The sequence below is a fragment of the Struthio camelus genome, chromosome 11 (assembly GCF_040807025.1).
Source record: "Struthio camelus isolate bStrCam1 chromosome 11, bStrCam1.hap1, whole genome shotgun sequence".
NCBI classification, from domain to species: domain Eukaryota; kingdom Metazoa; phylum Chordata; class Aves; order Struthioniformes; family Struthionidae; genus Struthio; species Struthio camelus.
In genome coordinates, this window is record NC_090952.1 from 2,185,125 (window position 1) to 2,212,829 (window position 27,705).

At 47.5% G+C, this 27,705-nt stretch overlaps 1 protein-coding gene across 4 annotated transcripts in view; it reads right to left on the reverse strand.

The window, feature by feature from the left end:
* Window positions 1–27,705, reverse strand: part of MID2 (midline 2) — a 178,215-nt gene that overhangs the window by 124,227 nt on the left and 26,283 nt on the right. For all 4 annotated transcript variants that reach the window (XM_068957047.1, XM_068957044.1, XM_068957045.1 and 1 more), the window contains exon 2: window positions 19,840–20,555. In XM_068957047.1, the coding sequence (XP_068813148.1) occupies window positions 19,840–20,499 (660 nt within the window). In that variant the 5' untranslated portion in view covers window positions 20,500–20,555. The remainder of the gene's footprint in view (window positions 1–19,839; window positions 20,556–27,705) is intronic.

Here is a 27,705-nt window from a genome sequence, read left to right on the forward strand (position 1 = left end):
AAGTCGCCCTGATGGCAGCAACCTGCTCCATGGTACACATGCCCTTCCCTGAGATTCCCTCTGCCATAGGAGGTCTGCTCAACAGAGGGATCGAGGCAGCTCTGCAGCAGATAACATGCTTTTTCCAGTAACAACATGGACTCCCTGGAGTAAGCATGCTTAAAAGACAAAAGAATAAAGGAGGAGCCAGTGCACTTCAGGGAACAGCCCTGCAGTTGTTTGGAAGAATACAGCAGGTAACCTCTTCCATCTGCTATCTCAAGGTCCCAAGATCCATTTCCAGTCCCAATGTAGAAGGATTTTCATCAGTAAATGCACTGCTATTGTACATTAATATCTCTAAAAGGGCACATCAAACACACACTGATAGTATATTCAAATTAAGTTTAAAAAAAAAAGTCACCCGTCATGGTAAAATCACTTAATAACACCTGTAAACCTATTTAAGGGTCTAATGTGATAATAATAGCAATATTCAGCATCTCCGAGCATCACTTCAAGCCTGCTAAGAAATTCATATTACGCTTGCCCAAGTGCATGCAACTCATTCTCCAAATTGCTTAAAGATACTGAACGTTCCTAGGACACATTTTCCAAGTGAGACTATGCGCCGTGAATAGCTGAGCACAGGCCTAATAAAACCCAGGGCATTCCATAATCACACACAGAGCATAATTAACTGAGCTATGCTAATTCACACTCTGAATATTCATTATGCCCATAATGCAATATTTCCTGAATATTAAACAACATCTACTCAGGGTAAGAATATTAATCTTCTGGCAAAGCTGCTAATTGTTTAAGCGAGTGAATGGCTCAGGATGCCAGGTAGGAGAGAGGGAGAGTGCTTTTGTCTATCGAGGCCCCTTGTCAGGCTAGCCGAGTCAACGGCTCCCCATCAGCGTCCTGTGTTCTGTATCACAGGAGCCAGAAGCTCATTACAGGACCACCCCTGCCGAGCGGGGGACACTGCACAGCCTCTTTCCAAACAGGCAAGGATGCTGAAGACTCAGACGAATCGGTTCACAGCACAGCACAACCCGTTGCCACCTCTGTGGTGATGCTCATGAGGCAGCTGCGACGTCCAGCCTCTCCTGCAATGGATAAAAGCAAGGTTCCACTCCCTGAGTCTGCCCGGTAAGCACTTTTCATCTGCACTAAGAAGAGAACGGATTTGAAAGGATTTCTCTTCCTCAAACAAGTGCATTCATGAGGCATTGCCTACCAATGCAAGAAGTCTGCATGAGACAGAGATCCCTCTCCTTCTCCCATATAAGATCTGCCCACCACTGTTTGCATTTTATGCAAGACTTGTCAGAGTTTCAATCTAGACAATTTTTTAAGTCACTGCATGGTGCTGGGAACAGAAAGGGGAAAAATAATAAAGGAGAAAATGGAGCGGCTAAACAAACACAGTACACCACAAGGTCTCCAGAAATATAGCAATCAGATGGAGGAGAATCAAGATTCGTGCACTTCCCACCTTGGGAATGCAAGAGGGTCACCTGCAAGAGGGTCTCCTTTCAAAGGAAAGTGAGAAAGAAGCAGCTACTTGCCTGTGTATGGCTCAGCTACAGCACTGAATTTTTAATAACCTCAAGTTAAGGGAAAAAAAATGCCAGACAGAACCAGGTTGTCCTGAAGCAAACACAACAGAAAATATTTTGAGATACGAGTGTCACATGAAAAATACCTCCTAAAAATCCTAAAAGAACCAATAACTTTCCCCACCCCTTGAGACACCTGCAACAGATTTGAAGCTGTGGTGTCAAAGGTGCAATAGGGGATGACTTGGGAAGTCTCAGAGACCTATCGGTACAGGAATTAGACACACGAATCAGAGCCCAAGGCTGTCAGAAAACACTGACAAAAGTTTAGGAGAAGCAACGAGAACATGACAGACAGCAATGCATAACAAGTGCAGACGGTAGGCTCCAACAGATTGGATTAACAAAGCCACAAGGCAAAGAGAGAAAAACAAGCGTAAAAGCTCAAAAAAAAAAAAATCATGGAGCACTGTAGAAGATCCAAGAAGTCTTACAATAGTGTCCTGCCTTTGGACAACATTCAGATCTGCAAGGAGCAGAAAACATTTTACAGAAACCCAAGGAAAGGGATCAAGAAGCAAAAAGTGTACATCAGCGCCCCAAAGGAGGGATCTTTGTAGGAACTGTTAAGAGGCAACAACAAACAGCTGTTGGAGTATCATCTCACAAACACAAGGCATCCTTACTGGATATAAACAGGATGCTATCATGCAAGTTCACATGATATATGTAGTTGCACTAAAATTTTTTAAAATAAACCTAGTCATGCAGAACTGAAATAGCTGAAGTTCAGGCTCATGCCCTTAGACACATAATCCTACTGCAGATAGAAAAATAAAACAGAAACCTTGAAAACATAAAAGTTTGCAATTGTTTCAGGAAACAACAGTATCTGTGCTAGGGAGGAAAATCTGCAAGATAGTAAGTTTTCCTGCAAGAGTTTATATCACAGAGGAACAGTGGGAGCACACAGAAAGAAAAACGGGAATTAAATGGAAATGTATAAACTGCAAAAGATAACACAAATTCAAAGCATCCAGAGAGATGCCATAAAGAAAATGATAACATAAAAGCATTTGTTTTGTTAACAAACCTGTTGGCAGAGAAAAAAAAAATTGCTAAATCGTATGACAAGGGACGGCTAAAACAAAGATCAGGGTTTGATGGGAACATAAATTGGCTTGACAAACTACAGGGTTGTAGCTCAAGGCCTGGTATAGATTTGTTTATGCTGGAAAAAATATTACATATTAGATCTCAGAGATTATTCCCATTGTCCAGAAATGGCACTGAAAATTTGACTGCTCATCTTGTGATCTCACATGTAAATCTGCTTGATGGGCACCACACCAACTGCAGAAGAAGCCAGTAAAAGCCATAGTGTGATTTTGCACATGTTTTAAGATCCCCCTTTTCTTAGAGTTTGAGCACGTTCTTTCAGGTTTAGAGCACCCACTACCTAATGGAGTTGTGCCAAACAGCACTAAAAATACAACCCTCAGAAGCTGGCTCATTGACTGAATTAATGGGGCAACATCTTGAAAACTCAACTGCCAAAACGTTGTCTAATGGGAGCACCTGGACCAGCCTGCCCAATTACAGATACATTGTTAAAACTGTTAAAGCAGTTAATGCAGAACTACTGTAAATTTATACAGACACCATGAAATGCTAGCATATGCAAACAGTAAGGGACCACATAGGCAGCAGCTTCCACCATCGCCAGGCTGCATCTAAGCACTTAACGACAAGAGAGAGGAGCAAGAGGCAGCCGTCCCTGCAGTTCATGCTGGAAGATCGCTACTGAACAAAGAGAGGAGAAACAGGAGAAATCTTTGCGCAGGAGACAGGCTCAGCCCTAAGATCCAAAGCAGAGAAGGTCACGGCAGCCTTGTTGGTTCAGAAAGTGCCGTGCTGAGTAAAGCAATTCGGCTGAAGGAGAGATTCTCCTTTCAGACACAGGCACAACGAAGCACAGCAGCTCAAAACCCTACTAAGACGCGCTTTCGGGTGCCATTACTACGTGATATTGTTTTTCTCCTCCAGGAGGAAGCATAAGCTCTTCTGGATGCCCCAGGAGCTTCTGGTCCAACCCAGCTACCACAGGTGGTGACTGCTGGTGCCTGTTGGCACAAGCTGCCCAGGAAACACCTCCATCCTCCTCTGCACAAGCACTTCTTTACAACCTGCTTGTTCCCTGTAACAGTGTTACGTGCTAAAGACTTGCAGCAGTTGTGAGCTCAAGCTCACCACCACCTTGAAGATCCACAGTATCTTGGGCCCCCAAATAGAACTGCAGGGACAGAGAGCAGCCAAAGGCACCCAAGAGGACCCTCTCCCCACATCGGGTGTCTCCAGCACCGACAAGGCCGCACACCATGCTCATCCTCTCCCGGCCTCTCCCAGCAAGGACAGCACTCGCTAGCAGCAACTCCCTCCTGGACTTCCACATCTCGGGAATTGCCTTGCACAGGTTCAGCGAACGCTTACTGTGTTGCATCTGGGTTCGGGTAACTCTGACGCACTGGTGCCACAAACCCTCTGCGACATGCTGACAAAGCCGGCCAGAGGAAGTTCCCACACCACGCACCCAGCACGGACCGCAGGGAGAGCACGTGAGCGTACCAGCTGTGCGCTGGCCTGCAGATCTGGGCAGCCAGGAAAATATACCTTGCGATCATGACACATACTGCTATCTAGCATTTTGGTGCTCCTCTTAATTTCTCTGTTCTCCTAGAGGCCCACTCAGGGATAGAGCCTTCTCTGGGGCAATGGAAACAAGAGCCTTTTCCTAATCAGCATCAACTTTCTTGGCACTCTTCAAACTCCAAGGTCTAGGACACGAGCATGGAAACATTTACATAAAGCCCAGGTTCTGCCAAGTGAAAATGTTTAAATGAAGGTGAAATGTGCTTCCTGTTCCCTCCGCACCGTACAAACCTTGCTACCGAGATAAAGCATTCCTTCCCTTGTAACACACCCCATTGCTTCTGGAAGACCTTTAGAACAGGAAATTATTTACTTCCAGTGTCTGTGCTTCACTTCTCCTCCAGAAGCACAGGGCTGCCTGCTGAGGCCAGCCTGCCAAGCACTGAGAGCTCAAGGGAGGGGAGGCATGAGGAGCACTTGCACACAAATTATTCCCATCCAACTAATCACTGTGTAAAAGTCAATCATCACGAGGTATAAAGTTAACCAGGAATTTAATACCTAATGATCTGGAGCTGCTGCAGTTGTACAATTTTACACCCTCATAAATTTTTCATTTCTAATTTACTGGTGCAATAGCTTCTGCCAAAAAATTCTGCTTCCCCTCTTCAGTAACTTGGACATGTTTTTGTTTCGTGTTAGTCCACTAATGAAAGTGCTGCATTCCTGAGGGGGCTGCTCTTAGTCCCGTGCTCAGAAAAGAAAACGCTCGATTTCAAGCCTCATGCCCCGACTCCCTGCAGAAGACTCATACTCTACTTGACCTGGAAACCACAATCTTAAATTCCTCAGCAGGATAATCCCCTCCCCGCAGATCGGAGGTATTAGCCCTCCCAGCCTCCGAGCCTCATTTATTTATGGGCCAATAAAAAAATTACATCTTCAACAGAAAGACATTGAGCCACGTGCACAGGGTACCTGATAACTTCACAAGCACAAGCCCAGGCCTAAACAGAAAACACGGCCACTGTCGGCCAGGAAAGTAGGAAGACTACAAAGCTGGAAGTCCAGAGCACGGCAGCTGTGCCCCTGAAACACGTGAAGGGACTTAAACTTTATAAGATAATGGTTTCTAAACTTTGTCTGACCGCTGCCTATGCGGCACCTTGTGAGGAGCCCAGAGGGCAGTGCCTAATTAAAATTAAGACATACCACCATTGCAAACTCTACTCATACAGAGAGCGAGAGATGGTTGGGACGTTACTGGTGTCCCTATAAGCGACAACTGTGGTGTGAGCAGCCTGTTGCCTAGCATACCTGGGGCTGAGTCCACGCGGTCCACCTCACTAGCATGTTGCCAGCGTTGATGGTAACAGGTTCATGGACCTTTAAAATAAGACAACCCTTTTTACTCCACACCTTTAAAAGGCATATTTGATGCCTTGCTGCTGCAGCACGGAAAGCCTCTAGGAGTCTTTAAGCCCGGGGGGAAAGCTGAGCATGATGTGGAAGAAGTTGTGCCAGCTCTGCGCAAAGCAATGCTGAAAAAGCAGAATGAACAGCGAGAAGCAGGGGAGACCCTCGCTAGCTGCCTTCAGTGCCAGCAGTCACAGAGTCCAGTTTATTGCAAAGTTACAGAGATGCAACGTTCAAGTCATCCTCTGAAAACTGTATCTAAAGCTAGCCGAAGGTTTGCGCGCAGAAGACCCCGATTTACACTCCTGGCATACCTACCTCCATTAAGAGCAGGTGCTTTCACAAAAAAAGACATTTCCCCAAAGCAAGGGCCTGAAGGGCCAGGGCTGCAGTGAGTTTTGGCACCTCACTCATGCTGCCAGCGGCAGCTGTTGCCTGGGGCACAGCCACCTGGACATCCCTCAGTGTCCCATGTCTCCCTTCCCTAGCAGCATCTGCCCTTTCCCTTAATGCCTCTGACCTTGCTCCTCTTGGCATGGCTGCTCACGTTATATCGGTTCACTTCACCTACGCATTTGTGCTCAGCACAGCATGGTAGGGGGGCTGCTTTTGTGCAAAGCCACATTTTACAAGGCTGATTTGGTCCACAAGTGCAAAACTTCTAAAAATATCACTGGAGATAGTCTTTCAGTGCCCCTCCTCCTTCCTCACCTCCAGCTTCAAACACTGCCTTTGCGATGACTCGGACTGAATTTTTAATTCAAGGTAGCCAGCATGAAAGAGGCGGCTTTACACCTCTCTCTCAACCTGACATGCAGCTAAAGGGAATTTTCTGAAATGTAATCATTAAAACACCTTTGGGCAACAGATTAATGATAGAAATAGTCCCGTGTTGCCAGGTCACATAACTGAATGGCTTTTCAGACCACGTGATGCTGTCCAAATGAATGTCACCCCAGGATTATTGGGGGATAACAAAGATAAAGATATAATGCCAAATTCTCCCCGTTCCACAGTTACTATTGTTCCCTTAGAGGGATATGGTGCATTTTAATACACTGATGATGATAGCATCTATCAACTGAAAATGGAATATTTAATGTTGGATTACTTAAAATTACTGTTTTATGAGAACAGTACTGTCCAGGGCTAGTGAACGCTACTCCTCATTCATTAAATACGGTAGCTGATATAAATGCTTATTTAACAACAAACCTCCAAGAAAATCTGCAAATTCTTTTGCTGAGATAAGAACAATTACCAAAAAAAAAACAAAAACCCAGGTCACTACTTAGGCTGACACACATCAAGGAAATATGCTTTATTTCATATAGCTGATTAAAAAAATGAATTTAGGTTTATCAAGTCCAGTAAGGGTGATATTTATCGTCTCTTTAACCATTAGCTTCATCACTTTTAAATGCAGAATTTGCAGATGATGTACCAAATGAACAGATTAGCAACTACTCTCTGAAATTAAAGCATTTTTGTTCTGAGGACTTTAATAACAAATAAAAAGGGAGAGGCATCTGTTATTTAAAAATAATTTCATTTGATTACCATCTTGCTTTGTCCACAGACTTCAGTTCTGGCCTGCTATCTCCCACAACACGAAGCCTAGAGATTAAGCTTTTACATGTCTTCTGAAAGATTGTTGACGACTGATTTTTGCACAGCTTAATGCTTTCCTATTCCAGCTCAAGCAGCTCTTGAGGTAGCAACGTTGAAAGCAGTTTGGAAGTGAATGAATTTTCAGAAAAAGCAAGAGATTAATCTAACCAATGGAGATTTTCAGCGCTGGTATCTCAACACTGAAGATAACTTTGATTAAAAAAAAAAAAAAAAAACCACTGATTGAAAATAAATACGGAGTCCAGTACTACCTGTGACTCTTAGTGATTATTTCTACATAGGACCTACAAAAACTATCAGTACTAGCATACTTAGGTCCTCTGCATTGATGGAAAACTTAACAAATGGGGCGCTACATTAGAAACCAGGGTATGCTTTGATCCCTTTCCTACAGCAGACTAAAGAAGCCAGGAAAATTTAGAAGTTAAATATGACTTATGTTTAAGTGAATGTTAGGGCTGAAACAGGGTTTCACTTGCACCATCCCCGGCTGCGACTGCCTGAAGTCAGAGCTTCGGCAGCAAGTCCGAAGCACGTTACACATCTGCACGCTTTACTGCGGCAGCTGACTCAGTTACCATCTCCCGCAGCACACGTCGAGAGGACATTCAGCAAATCTTAACAAAAATATAACGGTGCTCCGGGATGCAGTGTGAAGATTACACTGTCCCCAGATTTGCTCGCAAGCCTCATCCTGTCTCAAGGGTCTCCCGCTTCAGCAAAGTGGAGCAGCTTTCCAAACAGGCCAGCTCTAAGAGGAAAGCAGATGTCTCCCGCTGCAGACAGCTCTTTTACGCTGGAGCTCCAATGCCTCTTCGTGGCATGCTGAAAAAAACCTGGACCAAGCTCAAAGCTAGCCTAAGAGGCTCTCTAAAGCAGTCAGCTTTATTTCTAAGGCTACAAATCCCAGCACGCAGTGCTGCTTCTTCATCCCAGCAGCCTCCGTCTGGATGGAGAGCACACTCAGTCCTTGCAGCTGTCCCCCTAGACAGAGACCAGCTCTGCTCCAGGCATCCTGCTTTCAGGCAGATGAGATGCACCTCCTAGCACCCTTAGCAATTTCCCACTAATAGGTCTCAGCTGGCTACATTTTTTGGCATCCTGGCTGTATAGCAATGGCTGCCTTGACTCTCACTGTAGGGTATCAAAAGTCCTTTTGATGCAAAAGGCACACCAAACTGCTCTATGGAGTCCAGAGCAATCACTTGATATGGGAACCTGGCAGAGGACCAAAGGCCTTTATCTGCATAAAGGACAACAGGAGATGCTCATTTGTGCATGTTCAGCATCAATTAAGGGCTTGCTGGTATACAAGGCATTTGGCTGTTGCTGCAAACGAAGTGAGGACAATGGCAATCCTGTGCTGGGGAGGCTATTTTGGATGATAGTTCTCCCCAGCTCAGAGAGATCTTTTAACAGGGCCCATCACTACATTACATACCCAATCAGAGATAAAGCAGAACAAAAACATGTTGTGTTTTTTTCCCCACAGTCTACTTGCCTTTGAAGAAATAAGCCAACTCTAAAACACCTCAGGAGCTTAGTGGGAAATAGAGATGTCTGGATTTGTGCATAAGTGAAAGGAAAGGCAGGACAAATCCCAGGTCACGCTGAGGATCAGGGGTGGCAGGGGAAGACAGGGTCTTGTGCACTCTGCTTGTAATGAAATATCTGTCCATAATCACAGCAGTTTGGATTTTAAACCACAGAACTGACATTAGCTCGTAATCGCAAAGCTGTTGCAGCTAGTCATGAATGCTGAGGTCTCCAAAGCAGCCATGGAGATGAGGCGGGAATGGAGGAAGCAAGTCATTGCGAGAGCAACCTCCGGGGATAGAGGTGTACTTGCCTGCACCGGTCTTGCACCCATTATAAACAAGCTTGAATAACGGCCAAGCCAGGGCTGTGCCAAGGCAGGGGGGGTCATATACTTCCCCCACAACCAGCACGAATGGGGCTCAGCACCCTCAGATAACCATGTTTCACCCTACTAGCAACCTGAAACGAGCAGGGCATCCTCATCTCCCACCTCAACACCGTGTCCTCCTACCAAACGAAGTCAGAGGAGCTTCTGGTCAGAACCAAGTCTCAGCCGGTTTTGAATCTCTTTCTCTAGTTTGGTTTTGAAGAGATCCAGGAAAAGCACATCTTAGTCTCTTTAAGAGTAAAGTAGCTTAAACGAACAAACTCTCCCAGAACACAACTAGAGGTTTTACTATTTCTCTGGTAGCATTCCCCAATGTTTTGTGTAGGAGTCACAGTAATCCCAATTGTAACTCTAATTCTAAGCTAACTCCTTTTTGTGTGTGGGAAATATACATATATATATATAATTCAGTTTAGCCCCATGGCGGTACAGTAAATTATAAATTAAGCAGCAGTCTTGGTGACTCACACAGCGCAAGTGAGAACACGTTCAAAAGTCCTGAGGCGAAGAAGTCCTATATTTCAGTGTGATGGAAGTTTTTCCTCATTCTTTCTACTCTACCAAGCTCTTAAGAGCCTTGGAATAACTATCAACTTTCTGCATACAATTTGTCTAGCATGGGGATTTTTCTGACTTCAGTCACACGTATGTAAATCCAGAGTCAGTGCACCTATCTGAAACATAATAGAAGACGGGCTTTCTACCTGGCATGTTGCTCTTCCTTTAGCAAAAAGCTTATGTAAAAATGTTCCAAAATGTACCTTTATTTCTCTGGTATTTCTAGCATGTCAATCTACAGAACGCCTCAGCAACGATAAAGGAAAAGTATCCTCTAAGCTGTACCTTGTCTGATTCCTGAAAAGGGAACAAAGCAGATGGAAAAGCGAAGGACTTGGGAGTAAAGTAATTAAAATAAAATCCTTCCTCTGAAAATGTCTTCTTCCTCCACGAATCACAGGTGGGAGGACCTGGCCAGAGCTCCAAGTCAAATCCTTTCTTCCTCTAATCTTTCCCTTGCACAGTGTCACTCTGCAACATAAACTCCCCGCACCTTGCGGCTGGAACTCCGGTTCGCAGGCAGCAAGATCCCATACAGCACTATGGTGCAGGGTTGTGAAGGCAGGCAGGATTCAGAGCAGGGTGACGACGCTCCATAGAGAGAATCATAATTAAGAGTTTCAAGTCATCTGAATTTATAATTGGCAGAGATTTTACTTGGCTGATAATGCACTGCTTTCCTAGGCGTTTGTTTTATCTAGGTCAAGCCGTTATTTTTTGCTCTTAATCTACATAAATTTTTAATTTGATCTCTACTGTTGATTTTTAGTCAGTGAGTCTAGCTTATGAATGTCTTTCTTGCTGACTGTGTTCAACACCTCAACCATTTCTGAACCCACAGAGAGGGAAAATAAGTGCCAAAATCATACTTTTTGGCTACTCATAGTCAAGCTCACACGTCACAAGCACCACAAACAAATGCTTTGCCCATTGGCTTTTGGAAGCAGAAGCCAACTCTATTAACGAGTAAGTCGAGCCCATATTGCTGGTAGAGATTTACCTACAACACGTGTCAGAAGGGCAGCACAATTTGGCATCACTGGCAGCCTTAGGCTGAGATAGGACTGAAAGGCAAAGAGGACACGGGGTTGCAAGTCAGAGCTAGGCAGAGCAGCACACAAATCCAAAAGTAAATTCCCAGTGGATGGCCTAACCTCCAGTAGTTAACACTGGGATGTCTTTCAGGCGGACATCTAGTATAAGGTGCGCTATAAGAGGATATAAGACACAGGGGCCACCCCTGCCTTCATCTGAGTGTGCAATGCTAACTTCCGTTCGCTTTCTCAAGCCACCATCCAGTTCTCCCAGCTACACAGATGCAGTCTTACTGCCAGCAGATTCACAGAGCCCATTGCTTTGCACAGATGTAATTAGTTTGCCAAATGAATCCTAAACCAGGGACATACAAGTTCTCTGCCTAGGCGTGTGCCTTCCCTCAAAGCTCTGATTTAGTAGGCAAGCTTGAAACACAGAGCCACCCCTACACTGGGTAAATATTAATGTGAATCTCATCTTGTCTGGAGAGGGAGAACAAGCACTTCTTTCTCTACCCAACATGGCTCTAAATGAATAAAAAGACAGCAAAAGGTAAGCACTTTTCATGGTTGAGGAGAAGTGTCTGTTAGTGTAGAATTGCATGTAAATATTTCAGCATGTGTCTCAGCATCCTGGGTCACATTGCAACAGGATCCTCTGAAACGCATCATTATCAGCAAACGGCAAAACCCAACAGAAAACACCTCTGAAAATTCAACACCTTAAAGAAATGGCCACCCCTCACTAATACCAGCAGAGGCTTACTCACACGAACTGTTCTGCCACCCCATCCCCGAGCACATCCCCGCAGGACTGCACTACGATCCCCCTGCCACCGCCATAGCCAAGAGTGAGGGATTTCCCTAGCCCAGCCACTGGCACATGCTGTCCTGGGCTAGGCTGCTGCTCGCAGACTCGATTCGGCTTGCACTCTCCCTGTGCCTTCCCCCCAGCCCGTATGCATCTAGCTGAAACGCTGTTTACTACTTGTTCTCTCTCCCAGTCTGAGCAGGTAACGCTCATGTCACCATCTACTTGCCTAGTCTCACCCAAAGCATTTGCTTGGCAAACCACTATCATAAATCTTTTCATCTCCTGTATCTGCAATTCGAGGAGTGCTTTAGTGCAGTTCCTGTAAATAGCCACTCTATTACGAAGCGCTTCTCTACTCAAAGAGTTATTTTGCCTTTGCCTTCTCATCTCTGTACAGTAGCCAATAACCTTTGATGTGGAGCCTCTCCAGTGGCTCCCGGAAAATGGAATAAATGGAAGCCACTGAATCTCCTTTGGGTATCCTGGTAATTACAACCTCAGAAAACGCCCAGACACGCTCCTAGCTCCAAGCCGATTAATATGCTGGTCACAGCAGCAGTGATATGAACTCTGCCCTGGCTGGGTGACACCTCCTTCCGCCTGGTGCCTCTCTTGGTCTCCTCTTAAATTCAGATATTCCATAACCCAGGCTCCCACCTCAGAGCAAACACCGGGCTGCAAGTCACAGCAAAGGGAAGGGGAGATGGGAAAATGGTCTCTGCCAATTGCAAGAACAGGTGAACAACTTTTGCCATGGAAAATCTAGTTGCATTGGACACACAGGGCTGAAAATAACTGAGGTTTAGCCTGTATTTTCAACCTTCCTGGTGTTTACATCATTTATGCCAATGGCAGTTAGAGCTGGCAGGTAGAGTCTGATGTTCAAGGTGGCATTGAGACCTAGCACTTGGGAAATACAGCTGCTTTCACAAAAGAGCCAACATCGTGGGCTTAAAAGAAAAAGGTACTGAATTAGGTACTGGTGAACAGAGGTACAATCAGAGCAAGAACTCCTGTCGGAGCTGAAAACAATGTGCATTGTGTGAGCAACCACGTGGCAGGTTCAAAATCCCAGGCTGCAAGAGAAAGGTTTCCATTTTAACAAAGGAAGAGCTATTTAGCTACAAAAGGGAGCCTTCAAAACAGGAGTGGAGTTGACTATACGCAACCTAATAAAAGAACTGCCGCTGAGCTGCTCCCCAGGACAGCAAGGTAAGCGTGAACTCACCCGACCAGAAGCCGAGTGAGGTTCACAACTCATTTACAGCAGGTTCAGGAAAACTACTTGTGTTTACCAATTTCTTCATGCTGCCCAAGAAGATAAACGAGTTAAAGATGCACAAAATAAAAAGCAATCATACATTTTAAAGAGATTAGAGATGGTTCCTAGAACACCTCGAGGTGTATAATATGATTTGGACAAATCAGTGTGAAGTCTCTAAGGGAAATCCACACTGCAGGGACTCACTAGAGATTTTTGATTTAAACAAGAGAAGGAGAAAGAGAACTAGCAGATGATTTAGTAGAGTTACTTTGAGAGACCTGTAGGGAATCGAGAAAAGAAATAGAGAATATAGCACCATCACTAGAAATAGGACTGGAATGGAGTGGGTTGTACAACTGGAGTTCCTTCCCCAAAGGAATGTGTTTGAAATTCAAGTTACAGGACATGTAGCTCAAAATCTGATCGAGGAATTTGGAAAAAACTATGGCAGGTCTGGAGTAGAGGCAAATCCCTCCTCAAGAGGGTAGGTAGGGAGCATCTGCAGACATCCTAGGCACCAGCACTCCCGGCAGCCTAGGCCTCTTCATCAGCACCAGCCAACTCCCCCAAACAAAGACGAGGTCCATGGGTCCTCCAGATAGTGTTCAAAACCAAAATGCTTCAAGATTTAGAGAAAATTATTTTGTTTTCAGGCATTCAGTTCTTCCAAAGGTAGGGAAGGAGGGGAGAACTGCCAAGGATTTTTTTTTTTGGAAAGCATACTCCTTTTGACAAAAGTTACTTGGTTGAAAACCAAATTTTCCATTAAAAAAAAAAAAAAAGGAATTTCCAGCTAGCTCTAGCTATGTGATCAAAGCCAGAGATTAAGAGTAACCACTTACTGTTCAATGTCCAAGCGTACTACGGATATTCAAGAGCAGCATAGCTGTAATATAACTCATCGATTATTGACTTAAAAGAGAAAGGAAGGAGCAAAACCATGTCATCAAGCCAGTGAAGATCTTCCAACTGTGAAGTGATACGACTAGATTATGGAGCAGCCAGTTCCCATTGACAGCAGGTTCATGCTAGGTAGTGCTATGCTCATATCTCAGTGTATTTTTAATGAACAGTGTTTCAAGAGACAGGAGTTTGGACCACACTGAAGTCTGCTTTAGACTGAGGCTCCATGAGGAGGAAGACACAAAACCCTAATGCAAACACTGACTCCAATTATAAAGCTTGAGGGGGGCACATGCTTAGCAGCCATCGCGTGCAATTCTTGCAGCAGAAGTACAGCATTAGGGAAAAAATATCTAAAAATTTTAAAAAAGAAGGAAAAAAAGCACAATGTATCAGATTCACAGACAAAATCCACACAGGCAGTGAATACCCATTTATAGCTGACACCCCTCCACAGAAGAAGTATGCCCTATAAACCAAAGCCAAGAAGACACCCTGCAGAAAGTAAAAGATGTAAAAAAGGGCAAATGGAAACAATTTCCACTACACCTAGTTCATTTATGGAAGTCACTGCCCTAAGACAGAATGCCATTGCATTTTAAGTCAGGAGGTTGGTCTATCAAGTTTAACTTTGTGCTTTGCAGGCCATTATGTTCCATTCAGACTTAATATTACACCTGAGGGCTCCGGTTGCACTAAAGCAGCTCTGTCCATATAATCAAAGACTGTTCCACAGATAATTATGCACTGACACAAGCAGCAAAACATTTCATGCACGTTAGCTCTGCTGAGCAGACGCAGAAGTAAAGCTCTTATATTTCAAGGAATAAACCAGCTATTTACGGCCTTGGATTAGGAAAGAAGACATTCCACTTGGGAAAGGTTATTCCAGTGTCATCCAACACAGCCTGCAATGTATGTTCCTCCAGAGCAGCTGAGATGCTGGCTGTCCAGAGACTCCGTCCTTGAGGGGCCACCGGCCGCTGCAGGTGGCAATTCCTATGTTCCTAAGATCAAGCAAAAGGCAAAGGGAGGCCAACTAACTGGAAAAAAAAAGGAAGAAATAAGAATCCAAAGCACTGTGGAGAACGTCTTCCCAGAAGAGTAGCTCCTTCACTTATTCCACGTGAGGGAATGAGGAAAACAGCATTTCCCACCGGAAAACCAGCAGGTGGGAAGACATGGGCAGAGGCATCGCAGCTTCCTTTCTCTTTAACTCACTGATTCAACCACAGCTCCCAAAGTTTAAAGGTGAGCTGGGCAGGATGAATACCGCAGAAAGAATGTTTATAGTTAAAGAGAGTTTCCCTTTTTGTCCAAAATTGCCTAAGACTTGCTTTTAAAAAATGGTGTTTTGGCAACCTGCAAAATTTGGGCCGGTTGAGGAAGCAATTTAGGATGTCAAGGCTTTTTGTCTTCAGATCGATTTGCCTGGCTAGTTGACACATTCCAGATTAGAGGGGGAAATATTAAAGGGTTTTAATATCTGTCTTCTGGTTTTATTACATGCAAACATACATGGTCATTTCTTTTCTAAGCTTTCCAATTTGCTAATTGAGACATTTCCTCATTGAAAAAGAATGTTCTGAACTAAAAAACGGTCTACTGGCTACAGCTTAATAAAAAAAATTGAGAAAGCTTAGGTGAGGCAAAATTTAAAGACGAAACAGTCACATCAAGGTTTCAAGACAAAGCAGTCAAATATTAGTGACCAAACATCCCATACTTTTCATGCAAGCCTTTCTGTGCACACAGTTTCCACCACCATGAAGACTTCTACAGTGGCATTTCAAGACTTCAGTTCACAGCAGTGAAATAAAATGTGGCTGGGATTTTGTTGTGAAGCTAACACAGTGGCACAGATATCATTTTGTGATACTGAAATGCAGGCTATTTGCTTGCATCACTGTATTTTATCATTCCACAGTCCTTCCTAAAGCAAGGTCTTCCTGCGTCTGCCCATGTTTAAGTCACAGCACTGTCAGAGTGGTATACTGGGGTTGGGCTTTTGCAGGAGGGTAGCTGGGAAATCAGTCCAAAGAACAGCTCCAAAATAGAGCAGGACATCTAGAATGATTTCTTTCCAGACATCAGTCTTCTCTTCTTTTTTAAACAATCTAGTCTGCACATTAAAAAAAAAACAACTTGGTATTTTTGTTAGAGTGATAGAAGTATTTCCTTTGCCCTCAAAAAAGCACAAGAGCAGACAAATCGATTTTGTCAAATACATTAACAAGACAAAGAGCCAAGAAAAGCACTTTTGGGTCAGAACAAGCCCAGAAGATTAAGGGAGAGAAAGCCAATGAAGAAAGTTGGAAACATATGATAAGGGTTATAATGTGCAGCCACAGTTACAGTCTTACCAGCATGACCTCTAATGGGATCAGCTATATTTTTTCAATATTAAAAAAAAAATTAAAACTGTTTTGCAGATTCATGTGGAATGCATGGGGGATGGAGAGGGATTTCTAACTTTATATTCTTTATATAGGTCAAATATCATCCATACAGGTTCACATAATATTCAGTACAACCACAAGCGCTGCTTAAAATTAAGCTTCGAAACACTCCAGAGCGATCTCTGAAGAGCAGCAGAACAGTAATTCAGTTCAGATCAATATGTGGTATGTAATCAAGCTTAAGGGGCTGGAAAATGATTGCCCGTTTCTGCTGCTCCGACATGACATTAAGACTGCAAGCACTGGCTCTGGTAGAAGAGGTTCTCCATCCACGGAGAACATTGTTGTGGCAGCCAAGGACAGCGATTCAAAGCTCGCCTTGGCAGGACTGGGGCAGGATGAGCTGGTGGAAACACTAAGCAATGAGTCTAGGGATGAGAGAAGCAAAAGGGAGATCTCGGAGGACATGACCACAGGGACGTTTCAGAAGCCTGCCTCCCAGTCCTGGTCCCTCTCCAGCCACCTCCTGTGCAAGACCTTACCCTCCCTTGATATGGTCCCTCTGGGGAGATGGAGAGAACTGCACAGACCCATCTCTCTGGGCATCAGGGCTACCAAGATGATTAGAGGGCTGGAGCACCTCTCCTAGGAAGAAAGACTGCAAGAGCTGGGCCTGTTCAGCCCGGAGAAGAGAAGACTCAGAGGCGATCTCCTCAATACGTACAAGTATCCGAAGGGGGGGTGTCGAGAGGACGAGGCCAGTCTCTTCTCACTGGTGCCCAGCAACAGGACAAGAGGCAACGGGCACAAACTGAACCACAGGAAGTTCCATCTGAACCTGAGGAAGAACTTCTTGACTGTGAGGGTGACAGAGCCCTGGAACAGGTTGCCCAGAGAGGTAGTGGAGTCTCCTTCCCTGGAGATATTCAAAACCCGTCTGGATGTGATCCTGGGCAATATGCTCTAGGTGACCCTGCTTGAACAGGGAGGTTGGACTAGATGATCTCCAGAGGTCCCATCCAACCTAAACGATTCTGTGATTCTGTGATTCTGTGATCTCTCTGGGTGAAATCTGCGAAGAGCCAATGTGCTAAGATCCCCTCAGGAGGACAAAGGATACAGGAAGGGTTTTGGGCTCTGGGGTAGGAGAGGGAAAACTCTTTGGTACCACATGCCCTCTGCAATTGCACAGAGCTGGTAAGCTCTTTCTCAGAGGAGCAGCAGTGCTGAGAAAGCTTCCTCATCTCTCCAGACACTGCAGGGACATGAACCCAGAATGAGCCAGCGGAGCCCCTGGACACAAGCGGTCAGGGCCGTTCTGACGGAAAACTGGCAGGCTCTGGGACAGAGAGGACTCTGACCCCAGCAGCATGCTCCTGCCTCCTTCATGCACCCTGTCCCCAGGGCACAAGCACCCCAGAGGGTGTCAGGGCTCAGCTCCAGTGCCACTTGCCTTCTCACAAGCAGGGCCAGCCACACTCCGCAGACAACCATTTGTGCTGAGACACTATGGCATAAGCTCTAGCTCTGCTTAATGAAATCTGTCCTTCTCCTCTCTCATTTTTTGCCTTCAAACAAGTAGGAGGCAGCAGCAGCTTACTGGAGAGGGCAGGGCAGCTTTGCAAGCAAGGAGGTGCAGATGCACCGTGACAGCAGCATCTGCCCCAAGCAGACAGCTCACCGCAGGGGCTCTGCAGCACAGCTGATTCAAGAGCATCACCAGCAAGTCACCTCTGCGGGCCAGGGTCAGCTGCAGTGGCATGGTGCAGAAGCTTTGGGCAAGCTGACCTGAGGAGATCTTGAAAGCACTCCCCTGGGGCACTTATCAGGACAGAGAGGTCCTCAGGCATCAGGAAAATCTGCAGGTGAGGTTTTATTAGCAGCAACAGGGTTCTCGCACACTGCAACCCACAGGCTTCGAACGTGTTAGAGCATCCCAGAGGCAACGTGCCAGGAACCCCAAGACCAAGCCTAACTCTCATGGCAGCTTTCCCAAAAGAAATGTCCATGGCTATAGACCTGTCCTGCTCCAGTCCTCCAAGAGGGCTGAACAGGCAGAGCGTACAGAAGACTGCCCTGGCAAAACACATGAGCCTCAGGGGACCACACTCAAAGATCCCCTGGGTCACACTTTATCACTCCAACTCTCTTGCAGGACAGGAGACCTGCATATGTTAGAATGAGAAAGATTTAAACCACAAAGAGGGAGGACAGTGCCTGCCTACAGTGAAGAAGTGAAAGGAGGCACCCACTCCCCATCATCTTGACAGCAGGACTAATGGCACGTGCTCCCAGGACAACAACCAGAGACACTTTGATACCAGTCAATATTTTATCAGGCGAGGAACTCGCACCCTTTGCTGCAAGTGCAATACCCTGCAAACAAGCACAGCACAGGAACGTGTGCTCTGCGCAGCAAAACAGCATGATGAGCAGGAGGGCAGCAGCTCTCCAACCCCAGGAATCCATTCGGATGTTTTTCACTGATAGTCAGCAACTTTTTGGAAGTTGTGCAGTGAATACTAAGCTAGGGGTCCCTGAAACTTCATGCACCACACACCTCCACAAGTTCTCAAGTAATCCAACCCGCCACTCCAAGGGCAGCCAGCTAGCGAGGCCGGCATGCAGCCTGTTGAGATTGCCCAGCCCTGGAGAGATGCATGGAGCACACGAGAGCACAGAGGTGACAGTATGATGTCCACTCACATGCCACACCAAGTTACAGCAGCACTGCTGGGCACAAACAGCTGCACTGCACAGCCTGTTCAGCTGGCAGAGGAAAGGGGAAAAAAACAGAAATGGGATGTACTCCCTTCCCTGAAGCTGGCAGCCCTACAGCAGGACTCAGCAGGGTCTGGGCACAGAGGAGACACCCCCAGCACATGCACAGGGCAGCACCCCAGCAACATCCTCCATGCAACGCTCCAGCCTTTGCCAACACGAGGTACCAAGACAGCATCACTGCCAAGCGTGCACTCTGCCGTTGTCTCAGAACGAGCCTTATACACTCTTTTACGCTGAGGGCCCTGCTGCTGCTGCCCAGGGCCATGTCATACACTGCCTCTCCAGCTACAGGGCCCAAGGAGCCCTGCTCCATACTTTACAGTCCATTTGACTGGGGAGAGCATGCGATGCTGGGGCTCAGCACATGCAGAGCAGCAGAAAAAATAAAACAAAATGAAACAAAATGATTTGCTGTAACTGCACAACTGAGATCCAGCTCACCATCCTGGTACCAGAGTCCTGGATGACCCAACAAACTGTCCCACAGCCCACATCTTTCAGGAATTTGGAGGGTTTGCTTGACTTAAATGAGAGATGCTGCTTAGGACATCTGGAACCCATTTCTGCTCTGAAAACACTCCATCAGCAAACATCAGTTCTTACAAATGAAAGCTCTCCAGCTCCCGGGCATTTTGCCCTTGCTAGCAGCCCAAGGGCTTTCTGTAGAATTCCCGCCTGACCCTTTACACTCCACCTTGCCATAGGTAGGGCTGGGACCCACAGAAAAAGGGCCAGGATACAAAACTACGTGTTGCTCCCACCCCCACGTCAGAGGCCAGGCCAGCTCCACGTCCTACCAACGGGTTGCAGCCCTTGCGTTTTGAGCCTCACGGTTTGACAAAGCCAAGGAGCAGCAGAGACTCTGCAGCAGATGCTGCAGTTCCCAACAAGCCGAAAGCCCTCAGTGCTTACCTTGAGCTTTTCAAAGCGATCACTGAGGGACGCCACTTGGTGGTCCCGGTGGCGGCCCACCAGTTTACATAAGGCACAAATGAGTTGGTCGTCAGCAACACAGTACATGTTTACTTTCTCGTTCTCATGCTCCAAGCAAGTGAGTCCTCGGAAGTGCGTGTCGGGCACAGGTTCCACCAGACGGTGGCTGGTGAAAGGTTTCTTATTGGGGTGCGTGGCCCGGAGGCAGCGGTCACAGTAGGACACCTCACAGGTGATGCACGTCTTCACTGCGTCCCGCGGTGGATCCTGTTCGCAGAACTGGCAGGCTATCCTTTCGCCGGACATGGTAGGGCTGTTGCGGTAAGTGCGCTCTCGGCGGCTCTCGTTGGGGGAGTTGGGGCCACTCAGAGACGCCTTCTGGAAGCGGTCGATGATGTTTTGCAGGGTCACATTTCGCTTGAGGCCCTCTAGGCCCCGGTGGTTGAGGGAGATGACATACCGGCACGTAGGGCACTGGAACGCGGTGATGGGCTCGATGGATTCGCTGGAGGAGCAGCTGGACACCAGGATGCGATGGGCACAGCTGAAGCAGAGGCTGTGAGCGCACGGTAGCAGTAGAGGGTCTTCAAATAACTCCAGGCAGATTGGGCAGGTCAATTCTGACTCCAGTGTTTCCATCTTTAGTTAAAACAATCCTGATTCAGCATCAAAAACCAGGAAAGCTGGCCAGTTACCTGGGAGGGAAGAGAGCAGAAAGGAGCAACATGAGAAAGCAGGCTGTCCTGGTCAGTGAAAGCAAACACAGGTGACTCCTTTCTACCAGGAACAGGCAGGTGGGGAGGGAGGGATTTGGAGATAGCCAGTTCTGCAGCACTCTTTTGCTCTTTGCACCCTGATGCAGCTACTACAGCAAAGCCAGACTTGCATAAACATATCAGGGTGGTTAAAACTTCTCACTATGTTGTCAAGACCACATTCACGTGAGCTGAGCCATTGACTCGTATGGTGCGCAGGAATATTGCTAGGCAGGAGATACACATTCGGAGGGGAAGGGAGGGAAGAAGCAGCAGCTAGCTCCTCTCTGTCACCTCCCCTCTCAGTCAGGGAAGAAGACTGGGCTAGCAGCGCTGAAAACAAAAACAGGAGAAACCACATGATTTCATCCTTCTTTTAGCGAGCACTGCCAAAGACACAAACTGGGGGTTGTGCTGATTGCACATGCATAAGGACTCTGCTGCACAGTAAAGATAAACCTCTAAATATTCTCTCTGTTGGCTAGATTAAAGTCCCTTTGCTTTTTGGTGAAAAGGAAAAGGTGAATGGGATCTTGGAAACCTGGAGCAAGCAAAGTGGGTCAGGAGCTCTAACGCACCATCCTTCTGCCAACTTTTCTGAGTTTCTGTCAGCCGCCTTCGTTTAGGAGCGGTGTGGGGAAGGAAGGAGAGCAAAATTACAGCCTGCAAACTTTCATCTCTCAGTTGTCCTGCAGTGCACTTCAGTGAAAAGCAGGGATGCTAAATCAACTCCAGCTGGAGAAAAACAAGGTCATATTTTTAGATCGCCTCTTCTGCGTGAGGTTCGAAACGGGCTCCCTTCAAGCAGCCTTTGCAAAAGCAACTGCCGCGCAGCGCGTTTCCAGGCACGGAACAACAAACAGCTCTGATTTCACAAAACGCAAACTCGCACCACGAGTGCTGGCCTGCCTCTGCCGGCATCGCCTTCCGGGCCTGGCACGCTTGGCCGCCAACCCTGCGCCTTGGCCTAGGCCCGCTCCCAAATGCTTCCCGGCGTTAATCCACGGCCCTCTCCAACGGGGCTGAAGAGGCAAATGGCGGAGAGGAGCAGTAAGCAGCACTGAAGCAACGTGCCGACATCCAGCCTCTCCGGCTTACCGAAAACCCCACCGAACTAGCAGCGGCTAGCAAGCTGCTAAGAGGGCAGGCTGCAAAACCACTTCCAGACCTCATGCCAGCTCCTAACAGGTCTCTGAAATGAAAACTTCCCCATCGGAGAGAATAACGGCCTGGCAGGCGCTAATAAGAGCAAAGGCACACTTTCACCAAGCCGTGGTGTTGCCTGCAACCACGTGCAGTAGTAGTGACAAATTAGCAAGAAGGGGTGCAGCGGTGGGTTTGGTGACGGCTCCAACGTGTGCACTTGGCAGCCCACTTCCTCCGGCTCTGGTCTGCATTAGAGGAGAGTGCCCTGCACTGCTGGCAAAACAGTAATCAATTAGCCAGCCTCGCCGTTTCCTTCCCCACAGGGACGCAGGGGAGGGAAGCGCTCCAAGAGCTTGTTCTCCAGTAAAAAAATTAACATGCAACTGCTCCAGGCTGACACTAGCTGGAAACATCTACCGCAGGGGAGATGGAGCATTTAATTATCTGGGAAGTGGTGGGGGGAGCAGGGCACAGCCTGGCCGTGCCACGCGTGGTCCTTGAAAAGTCGTATTTGGCTGTGGAGCTAGAAGGTGCCTGCAGGAGCCGAGCCCTCCCTGCACTGCCAGGGCATTGCTGTTCTCAATCCTCAGGGGAGCTCCGGAAGAGCCACTGTTGGAGAGCACAGCAGCAGCTTCCAGCTGAGGACACAAAGAAGGGGCAGGCTGGGGGATTTCTTCCCAAATTTACCTTCGGCAAGTGAGATGCCTACAAGGGAAACTGCCCCAGGGGAGTTCGGTGCCGGTAACCCACAGGGGAAAAAGGTGGAGCTAAGCGGTACTGCCTGCTAGTCATCATCCTGCAGGAAGGGTGCCTGTCCCCAAGCATTTGTCTTTTCTTTTTCAAGCCAAAAAGTCCAGTCCAAAGCACACTCTTTTCCCCAGCCCGCAGCCCAGTTCTAGGAACCCTCACCAGGAACCCTCACCAGGTTTTGCTTTCAAATTAAATCAAAGTCAGAAGAAATGAAGAACAGCAGCAAACACCTATGAGAAATAATACTATCATCCCCCTCTCTCTGACTGCCCTGGCTTCTTTAGTTGTTTCATCCCCTTTGCACAGAAATGCACCTCCCAGCCCAGACTGGTAGTCATTGTTGGATAAGAGCTCGTAAGTCCCTAGATCTCAAACTCAAACTACAGTCTAGTTCCAGCTCACCTACGTCTCCGTCACCAACATACAGGGGGGCATTTGTCACCTCATTCACTTGCAAGAAGTGCTGCACTAGGCCCTCTTGCACCCCAATACTATTAACAAATGAGTTTAGATTCGAGTGAGGAATGTTGGGCCAGATTTGAGGGATATACAGTTGCCCACCTGTGTGAATACACCAAATAGCCACCAGAAATGAAGGCTTTGGTAGCAAAGCCTCAGCGGCTTTGCTCAGTGAGCGGCTTTGCTCTCAGTGAGCCACTCAGTGGCTCAGTATCTACTGTGGACAATCCTGTCACCATGCCTTTTTGGTGCATCCCACCGAGAGTATCAGGAGGCTTTAGGACGACTGACTATCCTAGTGCCTGCTAGGCTGGCAGCAAGGCATTTCTGCATCTACGCACTGGTTTCTCTTGACAGAGAAGGCCCAGAACCCACCAGCAGAGCCAGTCTCTCCTTGCCAATCTGCAGCTTTCTTAGCCCTACCCTATGCCATCCCAGAGCAAACAAACGTGGCTGATGGCATGCCAGTGAGAGCAATAACCCATGATCAGATTCAGCCACTTGTTTTTCATGCATGCTTTGGATCGTCTATGATATGCAGCACGCATGCAGCGCCTTTGGGATTTCTTCAGCCCCAGCAAGTCAGACTCCAAGTGACACCCATCCCCATAATAAAGCCAGGTGGAAAGCCTTGTGCTGTCGGAGACCTGCAGAGGCTGATCTGTCCCTGCTCTGTGTTGGGAGTAGATCTGATGGAAAGCCAAGTTCAGCCAAGTTTCCACACCAAGTTTGGATTCCAGGAACACTTCTGTGCTCTCAGCAGGGTGCAAGAGCTCCCGTTTTGGGGGGGTAGAGGAAAAGCGCGCTTAAAAGAGACTGCAGTTGCCACTGTAAACATGGATGGGATGAAACAACACAGGCAGGGAAGGTACTGGCAGCAGAAAGAACTGAGGAGTCTTCCCAGGTGGGCAGGGATGTTGGGCAGTGGGGCCATACAGCACACCGCAGCTCAGCAACCCAGGAGCTGGTGTGGGTTTGACAGGCAGGAGCAGTGTTACCTTTTGCAGGTATTTTCCAGGCCAACCCCAGGGAAAGTACATGCTCGCAGCGTGTTAACTGAGCCATCTCTTCCTGCTGCTGCCTGAGGAACCATCTCCCACACATACTACGAGAGGCCCCGTGAAGCGGCTTCAAAGCCTTGAGCAATCCCAGTGCTCGTGATGTGCTCTGGGGCCGGGACCAGCTCCAGCCTCGCCTGTAAGCAGCATTGGCAGCTGTTCCCAACCACAACTGGACCAGGGCATGGCTGGGGGACTCTGCTTTCCTGCCTCGGGTAAACAACTGCTTCAAGTCCCTGCAACAGGGAAATAACGCAGGTGCCCTGCTGGAACCTGCCTGCACTGGTAGCTGCCTGTCACACCATCTCTTGCCTCAGTGAGCCACACACCTAATTGCCTGAAATAGCATTTGCAAGCACCTCAAGGAGATGTTGATCTCTTCCCCGCACCAGCTCAAGGGGCTTATAAAATTAAGCAATTGGAAATTTATATATCTTAATGCTACAGTAACCTTATCAAGGCCTGCCCAAAAGCAGCCTCTCTCCCTCTTCCAGAGAGATGATGGAAAAGCAGCTGCATCCAGAAAGGCTGAAGAGCGTGAAGGTTCTCAACAGCTGCTTTATTCTGCAGCCCCCAGTGCTTGTTCTCGAGCCTCCGAGCTCATCTCAGCCATGGGAAAGAGTTAGGGAGGAAGTGCTCCTGGCTGCTTGCCTGGGTGCTCTTGCACACTTTGCACCAACCATCCCATCTCACAAGCTGGATCTGCTGCGCTCCCTTGCCAGATCCAAGCCAGGGAGGATGAGGGGGCTCCCATTTCATAGCCACAACATGTCCCACCACGACTGCAGCCATGAGCTGCTCCCTGGCACTTCCTTTTGTGCATTCATGTGTCACAACCTCCCTACATTACAAACTGCCCTGTAACTGGGGTTTGTCCATTGTATGTTGCTGTACCTGGGGCTTCCTGGCCCTGTTTGCTGTAAGGACACAGCACTCGTGAATGCACATATAATGCCACCGGAGCGTGCAGAGCAGCTCCCACCTCCCTGATTTATCTCAGCCAGATCAGCAGAGAAAATTACTTCTCTCTGGCCCCAAAAATAAAAAAAATAATTGACCAGAATGGCATTTGTTTCAGAGTCTGAAATATATCATTTGAAAAATAAAGACTGCAACGCAAAGTTCCCTACAATCTCTACAGGGAGTCACAAATGAAGCTGGATCACAGCAAAGGAACTGCAGGTGCACTGGCTAAGATGCAATTCCCCAAGGAGCCAAACGCTGAGGCTTAACAGCAGGGCCTGTTCATTGCCAGGCCAATCTCCTACAGACCGGACAGAGCTTACATCTTCCTTTGAAGCTCCTGGCTTAGTGACTGTCTGAGACACAGACACAACACACATACACAAAAAGGGGGGGAGGGGGGTAAAAAGTTTAAATAGCCCTTTGCTTTGTCCATGCTGGCCATTCTTATGGTAATGTTGTTTTACCTTACCTTGACAACATCCCTTAGATCTGAAATAACTGAAAGCAGCCTCAAAACCTAGGCTGAAGCAGACAGAAATGACACAGACTAGGAAGTTCTTTCAGAGATGCACCTGGGTGAATCAGTTGGCGCTGTTTCCAAAGCCTTTCATGCCTCTCACTTTGATGTTCACTTTGATGTCTGTGATTGATGTGGCACAAGGAAGGGCCGATTAGATTAAGATCTGCTTTGTTTATAGTAATTAACTCCCAAAATATAAGAACTATAAAATACTAACATGGTTTACAAACAGTCCAACATCACTCGTGCTGCAAAGGCTTTTGTCACCAGGGTCTAAGGGCCGGCCAGCCCGAGCCATGCACACACCTGCCCCTGGGGAAACTCCAGGAAGCCAGATGTTGGGCAAGGGTACAACTACAGGAATCACGGTTTTAACAAAGCATAACATAAAAATAGACATTTTTGCCATGGAATCACCTGGATGGGATTTCTCCCATTACGCAACGCATCAAGTCATGCAGTGTTCTTCCGGCGCGCTTTTAGTTGTCACAATGCCAGTGCTTTGAGCAGCTTTGTGAGGGTGCCAGCTGGTCGGCAGGCACTCGTTTTGCTAAAGGTCAGTCCCTGGCACAGGTGAGATTTGGGTAAAGTGCTACAGAGCATCCACCTAGACCGATGGGCCCAGCCAGAGCCAAGCTCTGCATGCTCAGGTCACCAGCACCAGTCATACAGTGTCGGCTGCCTTCCCACTCAAGCACAAAGCATGAGCAGGGAGGTTCAGACCCTCTGTACCCACCTGTATCCCTACATCTAGCATGTCAGAAGCTAAACACATCCACCATCATTCCATCTGAAACCTCTCTAGAGTGCTGGCTGATATGAGCAAGGGTGGAAGGGGAAGAAACTCAACACTTTCATGCTGCTGTTGGGTCCTCCTGACCTCTCAAGTGGGGCAGGTTCCTGGCTGCTTATTCTCCAGGTCATCAGCATCTAGGCAAGAAGTTTAGTGTAGAGGCAGAGCACTGTGACCTACAACTTCACACTGCAAGCGCAGAGATGGGCTGTGTCACAAAACCCCACGTGCCACTCCATGCCCCCCTTCTGCCTCTAGTGTTGTACACAGAAACAGGTAGGAAAATCCTTTGAGAACTGAGTCTGGAATAGGACTCGGAGGAGGTCGGAGCACTGCTGGTCATCCCAGCAGGATGCAGCCCTTGCAAGATAAACGTCAGCGTACACAACCAAGGGTTTTGTCCTAAGCCACGATGCCAGCAGCAGTCAGTAAATGATGTTTTGCCCTCTGTTTTAGCCCGTGAGATCCAACAGGAAAGATGACACTGGGAAGTCCCTCTGTTTGGGCAAAAGTCAAAAACCAGTTTCAAGGCGTTGTTGCTGCACAGCTTCCTAGGGGGTTCTCAACAAAGAAAAAGGAGGGATTAATACTTCCTGTGCACGGCCATGGCACCTGCGTCCTCGCCAGGGCCCCCACTCAGGGCAGTGGGTGCCCGCTGGGTACCACCGCAGAGCTCCAGGTCGGAGCCACACCAGCAGCAGCGAAGAGCATCTGCCTGCCACAGCCCTCCCTCTTACAAGGCGGCAAACCTTTCTCCGCTTTATACTGGCGCTTGGCGTAAACACCCCCTCCCTGCTTCACCCTTACACCTTTGCAATCGCCTAACCTAACAGGCCGCGTCTCCTCTGCCAAGCATGGCGCGTGCATCAGTCTGTCGTTCCAGGCCGAACGCTTCTTGCTCACGGCGCCCAAGCTCTGCCCTATTACAGCCATTTCCAAAGAAGCTGTGGCAGGGTAAAAATGACACCGATGACAAGTTGTTGTTGATGCTGAGGAACAAAAGCAGCTGCGTTCATCTGAGCTCCATTCAAACCCCAAGGGGGAAGAGAAATCATTGGATGCCAAATAAAGAAGGACAGAGCCAGAAAGGCAGGGGGAAGGCAGCGAGAGTCACAGGAAGCAAAAAGCTGGTGCTACAGGGACTGCGGAGCAAGTGTTACAGCTAGCCACCAGTGGTAAAGAGCGACCGTTACTTTTTGTTTTAAAAGCCACTTTTTCAACAAGCTCTAAAATCTGTGCGCTGACTCGGAACCGCATGGGACGCAGGGGTGCACAGGATATCATTAGCAAATTACACTGAGGATCATTTGATTCCCCTCACCAAAAAATTATTTTACAAGATCAAGTTATGCTTCCCCCCGAAAGAAAGAGCACAGATGTGTTGAACTGCAGAGGTAA